Genomic DNA, 12,701 nt, shown 5'->3' on the forward strand with positions numbered 1-12,701 from the left:
TACAGCTGTTTCAACAGCCTAATGTTCAGATTTTCCTGAACTGCACTTTCTAATTTTCCTTTTTGCTCTTTTAAATCTCTGTCTGGAATGAATTTTCCAAGATCTTGAAATGTCCAGATTTTTTTTCCTTAACCTTTTTCCCCAACGGTTTTCAATTTGAAATGGTTCCTTTACAGATATAGACTTGTACTGTATAACTATCACCAGCACTCCAATCCCTCCGGTCAACGGAGTGTATCCTAGAGTGAAAGTTCAAATATGCTAATGTCAAATTCGATACTTACACAAACATCATCGATACCCTCCTCTACATCCCCAACCCCCTCTGGTCGATGGTGTGTCCTTTTTCCATGCATCCAGTGTTTTAAATATCTGCAAAATGTTGCAGATCTACTTTTTCATTTTGGAATGAACCTTTACTTGGAATAATGGTCGAATAAAAGCCCTTTTGGGCTTTGGCAAACACACCCTGTGGTCTCCCAGGCTATTTCAGGCAGGTGCTGTCTGTGAAGAACAAGCTTCTCCTCCCTTTATCACTGAGTCTTCTGCAAGGGCCAATGAACCTTGGCTGGGTCAGGGGAGCCTGCCTGCACAAAAGTGCAGTCATGGATGTTAGTAGCCATGAAAAACACAAGTAACGAATTCAAATCTGGAGGAAATACTGTAGCAAAAAATAATTTAACATTCAATATTTTTTTTTTAAATCTCAAGATCATAATTTGGTGACTATTTGGTAATATCAAAGTTACAGCAGAATATGTTAAATTATATCAACTATGACCACAAATCTAAAGCACTTTGAGTGGAGTATCCAGAAAAGCGCTACTGGATATACAGCAGGTGTAGGCAATTATTATTAATTATTAGTATTATGTATACACTTATTAATTTACTGTATACAAAGTTTGGTGTAGCAAAAACATTTATTATATATATATAAAATAAATGTAGAAACTGGTTTATAGCCAACATCTGTGTTTTTCCATCTTTTCTGACCAATATTTGGGAATATGGTGCCATTAAGCAGTTTTTTTCCACTTCATTCCACTTGACTTACTGTAGAAACAGAGGTAGTTTCCATTACAGACATTTTCATCTGATAATTTATTACACACACTTCTGACCCCTAGTGGGAATAGCCAATCCTGTACTATCAAAATAATAGTTACCATTGTTGTACTATTAAAAACAATTCTGCTGTAGCACAATAAACAATCATTTAACAATCATTTAACAGTTTTTACTTTGTACTTAGCAATAAAAACTCAATCAATGTGAGCTTAGTGTCTTTGTATAGTACTAAATTTAGCTCATTGCTGAATAGCATCACTACTCACAGAAGAACAAATGAATTGGAAAACAATTGGCAGAAGTTTTTTATTGGAAGGTCTTGATTTTAGCAAAAATAAAGCAGGTGATTCTCCAGGGAAACAAAAAAAAACATTTAAAAACAAACTAAAACATTCCATAACAATTGAAGAGCAATTTATATAATTATGATATTTCTATCATTATTTTTCCTTATACATCCCTGTTAGTTTCCAAGAGTTGATTTTGTCCCTCAAGCAGTCAAAGGAATGTTCAACATCAACAGATCCAAATTGCGATGGTTCATTTTCATTTCACAAACCTCTTTGGTTTAGGCTGAAGTTCAAAAATATAAACATACAGTATCTTCATATATTTACAAAATATACAAAAGCAGGTACAGTGCTACTAACAGTTAAGTTACAATATCTTTATAATCTACTTAATTTGTGCCTTGCAAATGGTAAGACTTTTAAAATTTAAAGTGCACATATATTCAGTAGTTTAAGGGTTTGGCAATCTTGGAACATCCATCCAATTACATTTATCCACTTAACTGTGTCTGGTTACCCAATATACCCTGCTGATTACTTCCATAATTAAGGAAATTGATTATGGATTAGTTTACAGAAAGGAACCAGAGTGCCACAGAACCCTGGTTCTAGTGCAAGTATTTGGTGGTTTGTAGCAGTCACTTGAAAAACACAACATATCAATACAGTTCATGCACTGCTATCTCCTTATCCTCTAGATCTACATGGTAAAATTCAAGAAAACACACTGATGAGGTTTATACTCAGTGCAGCTCAATCAGCGTCCACTTTGGCATTTGGAAAGTAAAATTGTAGTGGTTTTAGTTCTGTTGCAGATCGCAACTAAAGGCTTAAGATTTACAGCAAATTCTAGTCTTAAATAATTAACACTAAATTAAAGGTACCTGTTCGAGACACTGAAGTTTGAATGGAGTGTAAGGAGTTTGTCTTCTTATTTGGTATTCTGATTCAGGACTGATTATTGAAGGCTTTGTAGAATTACTTCCTTAATATGACCTTAGTGTTGTTATAAAAAATGTTTGTAGTTTGTAAGTTAAAAAAAATCACTTCACCAGCTAAAGGAAGTAATAAACTATTCCCAAAATTTCAAATTATTTTTTAGGAACTTTTTTTACAAAAATGTATTAATTCAATAATCAGATACATTTACAATTAATACTAAACAGTTCTAAAATTTAAGAAAAAGATTTGTTCCAGTGATAGTTCAGGAGAAGATGTACTGTGATAAGCTTCAGCCTTCCAATAGTCTGAGCAGACCTGTTCAAATGGTTATTCCAGCAGGATGTGGTAAGCTCTTTTGCACTTATGGCTAAATTTAAATTAACAAAGCAACAATGTCATTTAAAATGAAACCTTAGAGAGTAAAGAAATTTAAAAAGACTTGTATAAAAACGTGCATGTATTTAACTAGCACTTCACCTCATCGCCTTTGACATTTTACCTTAAAACATTTTTACTGCAAGCTTAGGAGTTCTTCACTACAGACTGAAAGAATGTAACTGGAGTGCTTGTAGGCATTTGTTGGCAACAACGTAGCTCTTTTCCTCTTGGTGTAAAAAAAGGGAACTCTCGGTTTCAGTCAGTCTGTGTTATTATGCTTGTGCTGTCGGGGTCATCCACACTTCTCTTATAGCGTACCCTTGAAAACATGGATGGAAAGTGTACCCTGTTTCTTCTATATACTAAGAAAAGTATTCCAGCAATTATGGCTACGAGGATGAGCAAAAGGAAGGCGATAACTACTGATGTCCTCTCCGACCCTGAGGAGAAAGAGGAAATTAAGGAAATTCAGATACAGAATAGTGTACATATGAATACTACTATCACTTAGCATAGTTAATTTAGCATGTACAAAGGGATCATCCTAAAAAAATTGGATTTGAAAAACAAAATCAATAAAAAGGAATCTAAATTTGTCCATTCACTGCCCAAACTATTGGCAACACCCTGACAGGCAATTTGTGGCAACCTTGAAAAACATTAAACAAATCCCAATCACATGGCCTGGACCGCATCATCTCTAAATCCCTTTCTCTCGAAAACCACTGTAATCAGCAGATTGTTCCATTCACTTCCACATGCCCAGTGCCATCAGCAGAACCTGCAAATGTTTCAAACCCTTGTGGAGTAAATGGTACATTCACTTCAAGATCTTCCTGCTGCCCAATGAGGCCCAGCACAGGTACAGTATATGCAATGATTAAAGGAGATTAAAGTGCTGAATTAAAGTGAATGATCATATTTTCTTCATTAACCAAATCATCAAACAGGCCATTTATATCCAGGTGTCGTGGAGAGATTGAAAAAATTATTAAATCAATAATGAATGACCAACACACTTCTGGTAAAATGTAAACTGAACAGAATTATAGCAGAAGAGCTTTTATCAGCACTATGTTTGCAATAATATTGACAATTCTAATTGTATTTTATGAGACAAAGATGTCTTTATGCTAAACATGCAATTTCCACAATACTGCCAGGGCATGCTTTTTTAAAATACATGCAGAACTTACGGACAGGAGCTTTACAAACTATCCTACTGCGTATCGCATTGCAGCTAACATTTCTCCAGATCCCAGTTCTGCTCACAATGACAGCACAGCGGGATTCAGATTCCAGTGGAGAAGTATTATTTTCCCAGTTAGAGAAGCTGAGACTGGTGCCATCTAGCCAGCTGACTGGTTTATCTAGAACAGAAAAAATGCACTTAATGCCGACGCCATTTCACAATCAAAGGGCCTGGGTATGGAGCTTCCACAGATGTGTCTGCTGAGTACCTTTGGAGCCGGGATCAATGCCGAGCCAAACACGGCCAGTGATGATAGGATGCTCTTTGACATATTTGTAAACAAATTCATTCTCTTCCAAATCTTTAATGGTCAGCAGCTGTGAAGACGCATCTAGAAATTAAACATAATTTATAAATCAATGATCCTGAATAGAGAATGGTGTAGAAAATAACTCAATCTGCTTGAAAAATACCCTGCTACAGTACATCAAATAAGGCAACATCAGTTTCCTGTATAATCATCTGCATCAGGCAATGCATGATTCCAAAGTCCAAGGTAAGAGATACCGATGCTTTTTTCTGACTGTTGTGTTTATCATTTGAATTTGGGCTTTGCATAATGCTTAACAGGCCTGGACTACATCGAAGGAATCTACCGTATTCTTGAAGGGTAGCACAAAAGAAAATCAAACATACCAAGTTGCTGACAAATTTGTTTAGCTTCATTCATTGTGTACACTGAGTAGTTGAAGAAGTTTATGTCAAATGCATAGCAGTGGTCTTTGTACTGAATCCAGTTAGATGAGCCACTACTCTGAGGACACCCAGGAGATGAAACAGAAGTCCTTGGATCTGACTCTGTTACAAAAGTAACAGCACAAATAATATTAAAGCAAACAGAATATTTTCACTTCATTTTAGAAAAAAATAATTAAGACAGAACAATATGATAAATCTTTGGAATGTCCATGTCAATTATATGAAAATGATGCTAAAAATGTTGCCTACTTGGAGTAGTCACACTGTAACAAATAGCTCCTTGTACAACAGTGTCACACTCGGTGCGTTTCCAGAATCCTTTAGTATCCATGAAGACACAGGATCCATTGGAATCTTCTGAATGTTTAAACTCCCATGGCTTGTAATCAAAGTCATTTCCATCGGACCACTCAAAGGATGAGCCACTAGCCTAAGAGAGAAACCAATACCATATCCAAGACACTGTCAAAGAATAAGATGTTGCATTTAAAGTCTGGATGTTTCACTGATAAATATAGAGAAACAATTTGCAAATGAGGAGCAGCTAAATGTACAAAATAAATGCAATTATTCACAGTTTCAACATACAGCAGCTGTGAGCTGCTCAAGAAATTTCATAAATTATGTCAGTGATATATAGTACAGCATGTTAAAATGTGGTAAATATGACTATAATGAATCATTTACCATAAAGAAACAGGTGTGTGATACTAATTACTCCAATATTACCTGAAGTTTTAATTTACTAAACCCATCTTCCTGTCCAATACATATGAAAACCCCAATTAAAAAATATCCCAAATAAATGATTACAAAACACATGCCTCTACCACATTATTAGGCTTCTCATGCAGAAGCATTCCAAAACTTAATTACTTCAATGCACTCATAGAGTATGCCACATACGTCTAGACTGGAAAGGCCGATCCAAAGAGGAAATCCATCCATTCTTGTCAAGTTCTTCAAAAACATATGGTGGGGTTCATCATGGATACTAGCTAAATGGCTGCCACTTCTCTTGCACTCTTTCAGTGCCTCATGCCAGTTCATTTTCTTCTGTATCACTCTGTAGATGGAGTTTCCATACATCACAGTATCAGGCAATTTATTGTGATACTCCTCTTTCGAGCCTTAAATAAAAGAAACAAAAAACATACAACAAAGTCCTCATGCTGTTTGTTTGGAATACTTGCGTTCTTTTGAATACTGCAACAAATCACTCACTTCTTAAAAAAGCCTCCATATTCTTATTTGTTCTGACTTGTGTCTGTGCTGTTATAAAGTTCAGATTTTTAATGGAAATCGAAACTACAAGCCTGTAAGCTGCTGCTTTTGTTATCTTTCGATAAATCATGTTAAACACACTAATGGAAAACCCTTTTCGAAATTCACCTTTTTCGATCTTGCAGGCAACAATACTTTTCTGCTGGAAAAACGCACGATATGCATAAGGCACTATATCCCAGCTTCCATCATAATGAATTCCAGCAAAGAAGAAGCTATCATTTTGTTGCGGTCGTCCGTCTCTCCAGTTCGAGTACTGAACATAGGTGCCGTCAGACCACTTCATGGACACATCTAGAAAGGAACAACCAACCAAAATGAAGGCCATCAGTGCCATGTTCATATTTTGTGTGCAATTGTAACTGCTGCATTTTAAAACACACTCACCATTTGAGTCGAAATATAAACCAAGCCACACCCACTCTACAAGGTCTTTGAAAGGCAGAAGTTGCTCCATCACAAAAGTATTCTCGGTTTCATTCCTTATAATCAAAATGTCGGCATTGGGATCTGAAAAAAAATGGATAAAGGATCTCATCTAGGGTGGCACGGTGGTGCAGTGGCTAGCATTTCTGCCTCACAGCGCTGGGTCTTGGGTTCAGTTCTGAACCTGGTGCGCTATCTGCATGGAGTTTATATATTCCCCTCGTGTTCATGTGGGCATTTACATTTTGTAAAATCACAGTAATTGCAAGAACTAAATTTTGTTCCTACAAGTTAAATGCATAGTTGTGTAGTCTGATAGTTCTGAATCTTTCTAAACCTTTCACTTTTAAAACAAAAGTATATGTCTTCTCCAGCCACCATTTTTGTATGGATCAGCAGGGTAAAACTGGAGAACAATGATCCCTTGCTAGCTTCTTAAATACAGTTTATGAAATGACGTTCCATACCTAGTTTCTTGCACACTCCATGAATTTCCATTCCATCAAAATCCTCCCATCTTTTTGCAGACAACTGAAATGTGTAGCAGCTGTTTTCAAAAGGAACCCAGTTAGGTCCATTTTTTTTGTGCGGACATTTTGTGACATTTCTTTCAGTTATGTTAACAGTCTCATCTGGAAAAATAAAAAAAAACAGTCAGACATTAAGGATAAAAAAGAAAGGCTGGAGTAGTGGTAGCTCAGATGGCAAGGGTGTCTAGCTCCTGACTGGAAGGTCCCAGGTTCAATCCTAGGTAGGGGAAGCAATGTAGCTTGCTCTAATTCCTCCCAGACAGCTCCCAGGTCCACTCAGCCTGCTTTCCAAATGAGTACCGGGGGTTAATCCCTCCGGGGGTAATAGGCCGGCTGGAGCGTGATGCTGACCACAACACCTCCACCTCCAGTGTTGGATGGTCAAAGACAAATGGTGGTCCTTGCCCCCCATTCTCCCATGGGCCTTTATGCCCTGAAAAGGGACCTACCTACATATGAATACATACCAAAAGAGTCCATTATAATAATTATAATTAATATCTAATCAGCTTCAACAATGTGACTGTGTAACTTGTTCCAGACTCTCAAAATTGTATTTGACTGCTGTGTAGAAATACATTTGAGGATTCCTACATATGATTGCAAAATGAACGTTTACAAATGAGAGAAGTCTATTTGGTCCATGTAGCTCATTTGTTGGCCAACTGTTTTAAGAATCTCAACCAGCTGCACCTTGAAAGATCCTAAAGTATCTCTTGAGTAGTGTTTCAGACATCCCAACTCTTGTTTACAGAATTGCTTTCCCTCATAAATCCTGTACAACTTAATTTTCATTTGTTACTTACTCCTATAAAATTCTTTTTTGAATAGCGGCCATTCTTCTGAACTTCCATTTCAAAGTAATTGAGAATCTTTCTATAAAATGTCCCTTTTGTTGGAAAGACAAGTGATTTACAGTGGGAAGGGGGCAGAGATTTAGCTTCCTCATTTTCCAATCCCACAATGAACTAAAGTTGCACACCTTTTCCATGACTTACATAATTCCTTTCCTCAAGTCTTTTTATCACCTAAGTTTTGCATAATTCAGAAGTGAACATTTCTTAGCTGTTGCGTGAAAACAAATAATTACAATTCCCTGTATTTATAAATGTTTTACTTGAATTAAAGTTTTAAACCCTATAATTACAATAATAAACACAGAATAGCATAAACATACCGTACACTAAAACATATCTAAACACTGTAGAGAAAAAAACACCATTCAATTAATTTATAAATACTATTACTCTGCACTGCACAATAATTAAAGACAAAATTAAATACATAGTTAATAAGTTACAACAATAAAATCACAACTGAAATACTTCCCTGACAAGACTGCAAAACACTTTTTAAAAAAAGCACCAGTTAATAAGCAGAGGTTTACCACATGTGTGATAAGGCACGGCCACCTGACTGAACCCTTCATCAGTGGAAAGGGCTTGTTGCAATGCTTGCTCTGTACATAAACTTTCTTTAACTCCAAAATTGTATTATTGGATCTGAGGGAGGCTTTTATGGAAAGTCAAATAAACATATATCAAGTCTTACATAACCCCAGGAGAGGGTGTTGTTTACTCAGATATGCAACTGTATATGAAAGCTGTATGCCCCCTTCTTCCAAAATCAAAAGATACAATGCTCTAGGGATCCTAAACTAAACAACACCCTCTATAAAATACTTGCTTTTAGGAATGTGGCAAATGGCTCCTGAAAGCTGCTCTTCACACTCAGTGGCTTTCCAGAAGCCACCTGTGTCCAGGTAAACACAACCTCCACTGTGTGCTTCCTCAGACCAGCGACTGTACACTGTGTGGCTGCCATCTGACCAGCGGTAGTGGACCCCATTCTAGGAACAAACAGGTAGGAAAGTGTTCAACTATGCCACCAAGAGACCTCATTGACTACACCCATTTAATACTGTGCCCGGATTTAAGAACTGTTAAAAGGATTTTGATCCCGATGCCAAACTGTGACTTGAAATAGATACAAGTAGATAAAACGCTTCTAGCTTTAAATTCAAGCTTCCGGGTATGAAATGCAATTTTAGTGCATTCCTCTCATCCTAGAGATAAGGATCTGCACCAGACCTGGTAATATATCAAATACTGTATGCATAGAAGATTAGGATGCCAGTTTACTAAGATTAATTCCAACAGTATTTTTAAACTACGTTTACTTGCTAGCCAATGCAAATCATTAACAAAAGGTGATCTACAGATTCAATATCATTGCACATTAGGAACTAGTGTATTATAAGAATCATAAGACACTTTACTAGAATTGGAGAGACAAGAAAATGCACTCATACATCTTCACTGAAGAGACCGATCCACAGGGGTTGTGTGTACTGGTTGACTTTCACAGTGAGGTGAGACTGCTGGTAGGTGTCCGAGATGCTCGCCAGCTCCATATTGTACTGTTCGCACTGCTTAAGCGCCTCGTACCATGTGACATTCTTCCAGATAATTCTGAATCTGTGGTCTGCAACATTAACCTCAGTGTCCTGTGTGATTTCTGGCTGAACTGGTTTATCTAAAAAGAAATGAAATGCAATATAGTTAGGTTTTTGTTTCCCTAATAAATAAAACTAGTTATTCACTTCAGACATTTTCTAAATACTGTATCCTCTAACCACTTTCTGGAGTCTTCTCAAGACAGGCCTGCACAAATAGAACCTGTAGATCCTTTAATCCCTGTGTCTGCTACATGTACTCAGTAAAGCTTTGCAGAAGAACAATGCGGTCTTTTCAAGTCTAATCTTTTTTATGCAACTGTGTTTTATGTGGCATTGGATTCATTTTATTGTGTTTTGTGAATTTAAGTCAACCTGAACAAAAACAAAACCAGATCAGTTTATGTGGATAATTATTCTTCTAACGCCTCAGAAACCTGCCAGAGCACATAAGTTAATTTAATAATGCTTTGATCTGAATAACATCAGTAAGCCCTACTTGGCACTGTAACTGCAAGATAATGGTTTTTAACCTTTAGGATTGAAAAATATTCTTCATCGTCATCTAATACTTCTTTCTTCATCCTCATCATTTAAGTGCTTTGAGAAGCCACCTTTAAAGGCACTATATAAAATAGTGTTTATTACTATGTACCTGTGTAAAATTGGCAAGCTGCCATATACTGCGCATCATTGCAAGCAGTGAAATCCCAGGTCCCCACAAAAGTTGAACGGGCATCATTGAGGACATATACACACACACTGTCTGGGTTGCGAGGCTACAATGAAAAAACAGAAGTTATTTATAATCGTAATATTTAATGCCTCGTTAAGGAACCCTGTATCATTTTTCTTTATGTAACATCCATCCAATTTTCTAATTGCTTCATGCAATTCAGGGTCACAAGGGAGTTGGAACCTAGTCCTGCAAGCAACAGGCGCAAGGCAGGGTACACCCTAAACGGGATGCCAGGCCATTACAGGGTACACTCACAGACACAGACACAAACACACCAGGGCCAATTTTCCCAGAAGCCAAAAGCCTCACCCTAACCAACCAGTATGTCTTTGTACTGTGCACCTGGAGGAAACCCATGTGAACATGAGGAGAACATACAAACTCCACACAGAGAGCACCCCAGGTCTGGAATTGAACCCAGGGTCCCAGCGCTACAAGGCAGCAATGCTCACCACTGTGCCACCATATATCATTTGAATGACATAAACACTTCAATGAAGACCTGTGTTTTGAGATCTACAGACAAAATGAAGGGGGGGATTCAACTTGCATCGATCTTAATTCGCCGTTGGTTTCGATGAAGCAGGGGGTGGAAATTGACATATGTGACTGGGGAATTATCAGTCCACCGGAGAGAAGTACGCGTCATCTTCAAGCCAACCCACACTTTACTTTGCAGGCCGTACAGTAATGAGGTAACAAAATCTGCGAACAGAAACGGAGCACAGATGGAGAAAAAAAAAGTGTCATTTCAAAGAACTGCAGAGTAAGCTCTTGATACTTAGTGTAGCTAACTCTTTCTTTTTATAGAACATGTATGAATCTCCTATACTGCACAAACCTTACTGTCATTAAACACTGTTTCTTCACTCTCTCTGAATTTCAAATCTACAAGAATGCACTAAAGCATACAGCAATTTAGCACCCCAGATGTGGTTTAAAAACAAAGAATAAAATATTTTATAATGGTAGTATTATACAAATAAAGTATGATTCACAGCATGTATTACCTAGGACGCTATTTCTTGTACTGTATAAGCTATTGTACTTCCAAAGTGGAAGAAGGAAGATGACCTTTGCGCTCAGTTTAAAGAATACTGCATCTTCCCCCTTTTCAGATATAACGTTTGTTAGATGAACCCACCTTGTTCAGCTTGACTCGAGATGCTTGGAAGTGTTCCACCAAGTGACATGCACAATTCATTTGCTTTTTCAAATGTCAGGTAACGGGGTTTAATTGCAGTGTAACACTACAAATGAAAATTAAATATTATACTTTCTTTTCTTTCTTTTTTTCACCCTGCACATCCAGAATTTTCATTTTTGTTGTTACTCCATTATCTCCACAGCACTTTAGCAAACTCATAAATACCAGTGATGTCTCTATTGTCTTTTAGATTTAATGTTTCCTCTGAGAGTGTATTCTGATAATTAGAATTCAAGAAACACATTACAAAAATGAAAAGTCTTAAAAGTCTAAACATCAACATTCTTATATTTATATATTTAAATCACAACTGTAAATAACACAATAAATTAAAAATAACTTAATTGTGGAATGTAAAGTTGTCAGAACAGTCCAATACATGGGTTGTTGATAATTTCACTTTTAAGAACCTCATTGATTTTTGGCCTGCATGGGAATGGCATTTTCTAGAACAAAAATGTTTGCATAGTGAAGTCCAAATTGAAGGTTCAGGACTGATTTTGTTTAGGGTAGGGGGAATCACAGCTGCACACAACTGTAATGGAAGAACTGGAAATGTAAACAGAAAATTAAAACATTAAAACTGACCATTAAAAGCTCTCTTCATATTTAAAATGAAACTTTATTTCCTGTTCTGCAGCTATGTATCATTGTGACAATTACCTTTTCTCCAAGAGAAAGAGAATTATTTGGGCACGTCTTGTTAGAATGTCCCAGTGGGCCAGTCTCCATCACTGTTGAGTTGATTTTTTGACACACAAAAGGCAGGGGAAGCTCACAGTTATGTCCCATAATACCTGGAGATCACAGTACAAAGGAATCAGCTGTTACCATGTACATTTAAGTAAATGTAAAATGCTTAAAGTCTTTTTGAAAATGCAGTGTACTGAACAATTGTTCAGAAAAAGGCTTGGTTCTGTTTTAACATTTTTGCAACTGTGCAAATTCAAATAAAACTAACAGCATTACAGCATTTTTTTAAAAAAATAGCTAAAATTAATCACAGAATTACTAAACTAATATTTTTATTTACCTGGAAACATGGATTGTGGAGTCATAAAAGTACACATGCCCAGAAAAGGCGGCATAAAAGGATAAATTCTCCCATGAGGAAACCTGCGAGAGAAAATGGGCATTTCCATAATCAGTTAAATTATCAGTTTCTCCTTTTAATCAGCATTGAATTTCTAATTTAAATGTTTTTGATGAAAACATAGAAATGAAATAAAAACAAAATCAGAATACTTGCACACTGTGACAAAAGATTTTGTTTTACAGATGCAGAAAAACTGATATCTATGCCAAAACAGATCATTAACACTCTGGGCACAGTGCATAGAAATAGCGTTGTGTGAAACTATTACAAAGCCTTAAAATGTTACAAGTGCACCTGACTATGTGCAACCAGCACAGGCATGTGATTGGCTA

The 12,701-nt window shown here is 36.7% G+C and overlaps 1 protein-coding gene across 1 annotated transcript in view; it reads right to left on the bottom strand.

Annotated features, from left to right (window-relative positions):
* Positions 1 to 1,363: 1,363 nt before the first annotated feature.
* Positions 1,364 to 12,701, bottom strand: part of ly75 (lymphocyte antigen 75) — a 30,872-nt gene continuing 19,534 nt past the window's right edge. Inside the window, exons 20-35 of the mRNA XM_015358898.2 lie at positions 12,307 to 12,389; positions 11,937 to 12,070; positions 11,211 to 11,316; positions 10,617 to 10,771; positions 9,983 to 10,106; positions 9,184 to 9,407; positions 8,559 to 8,721; positions 6,810 to 6,974; positions 6,304 to 6,426; positions 6,025 to 6,210; positions 5,539 to 5,762; positions 4,882 to 5,062; positions 4,570 to 4,731; positions 4,142 to 4,264; positions 3,878 to 4,051; positions 1,364 to 3,121 (exon numbers count right to left, since the gene is read on the bottom strand). Coding sequence (XP_015214384.2) covers positions 2,937 to 3,121; positions 3,878 to 4,051; positions 4,142 to 4,264; positions 4,570 to 4,731; positions 4,882 to 5,062; positions 5,539 to 5,762; positions 6,025 to 6,210; positions 6,304 to 6,426; positions 6,810 to 6,974; positions 8,559 to 8,721; positions 9,184 to 9,407; positions 9,983 to 10,106; positions 10,617 to 10,771; positions 11,211 to 11,316; positions 11,937 to 12,070; positions 12,307 to 12,389 — 2,512 coding nt within the window. The 3' untranslated portion in view covers positions 1,364 to 2,936. The remainder of the gene's footprint in view (positions 3,122 to 3,877; positions 4,052 to 4,141; positions 4,265 to 4,569; positions 4,732 to 4,881; positions 5,063 to 5,538; positions 5,763 to 6,024; positions 6,211 to 6,303; positions 6,427 to 6,809; positions 6,975 to 8,558; positions 8,722 to 9,183; positions 9,408 to 9,982; positions 10,107 to 10,616; positions 10,772 to 11,210; positions 11,317 to 11,936; positions 12,071 to 12,306; positions 12,390 to 12,701) is intronic.

Source organism: Lepisosteus oculatus, chromosome 12, assembly GCF_040954835.1.
Source record: "Lepisosteus oculatus isolate fLepOcu1 chromosome 12, fLepOcu1.hap2, whole genome shotgun sequence".
NCBI lineage: Eukaryota > Metazoa > Chordata > Actinopteri > Semionotiformes > Lepisosteidae > Lepisosteus > Lepisosteus oculatus.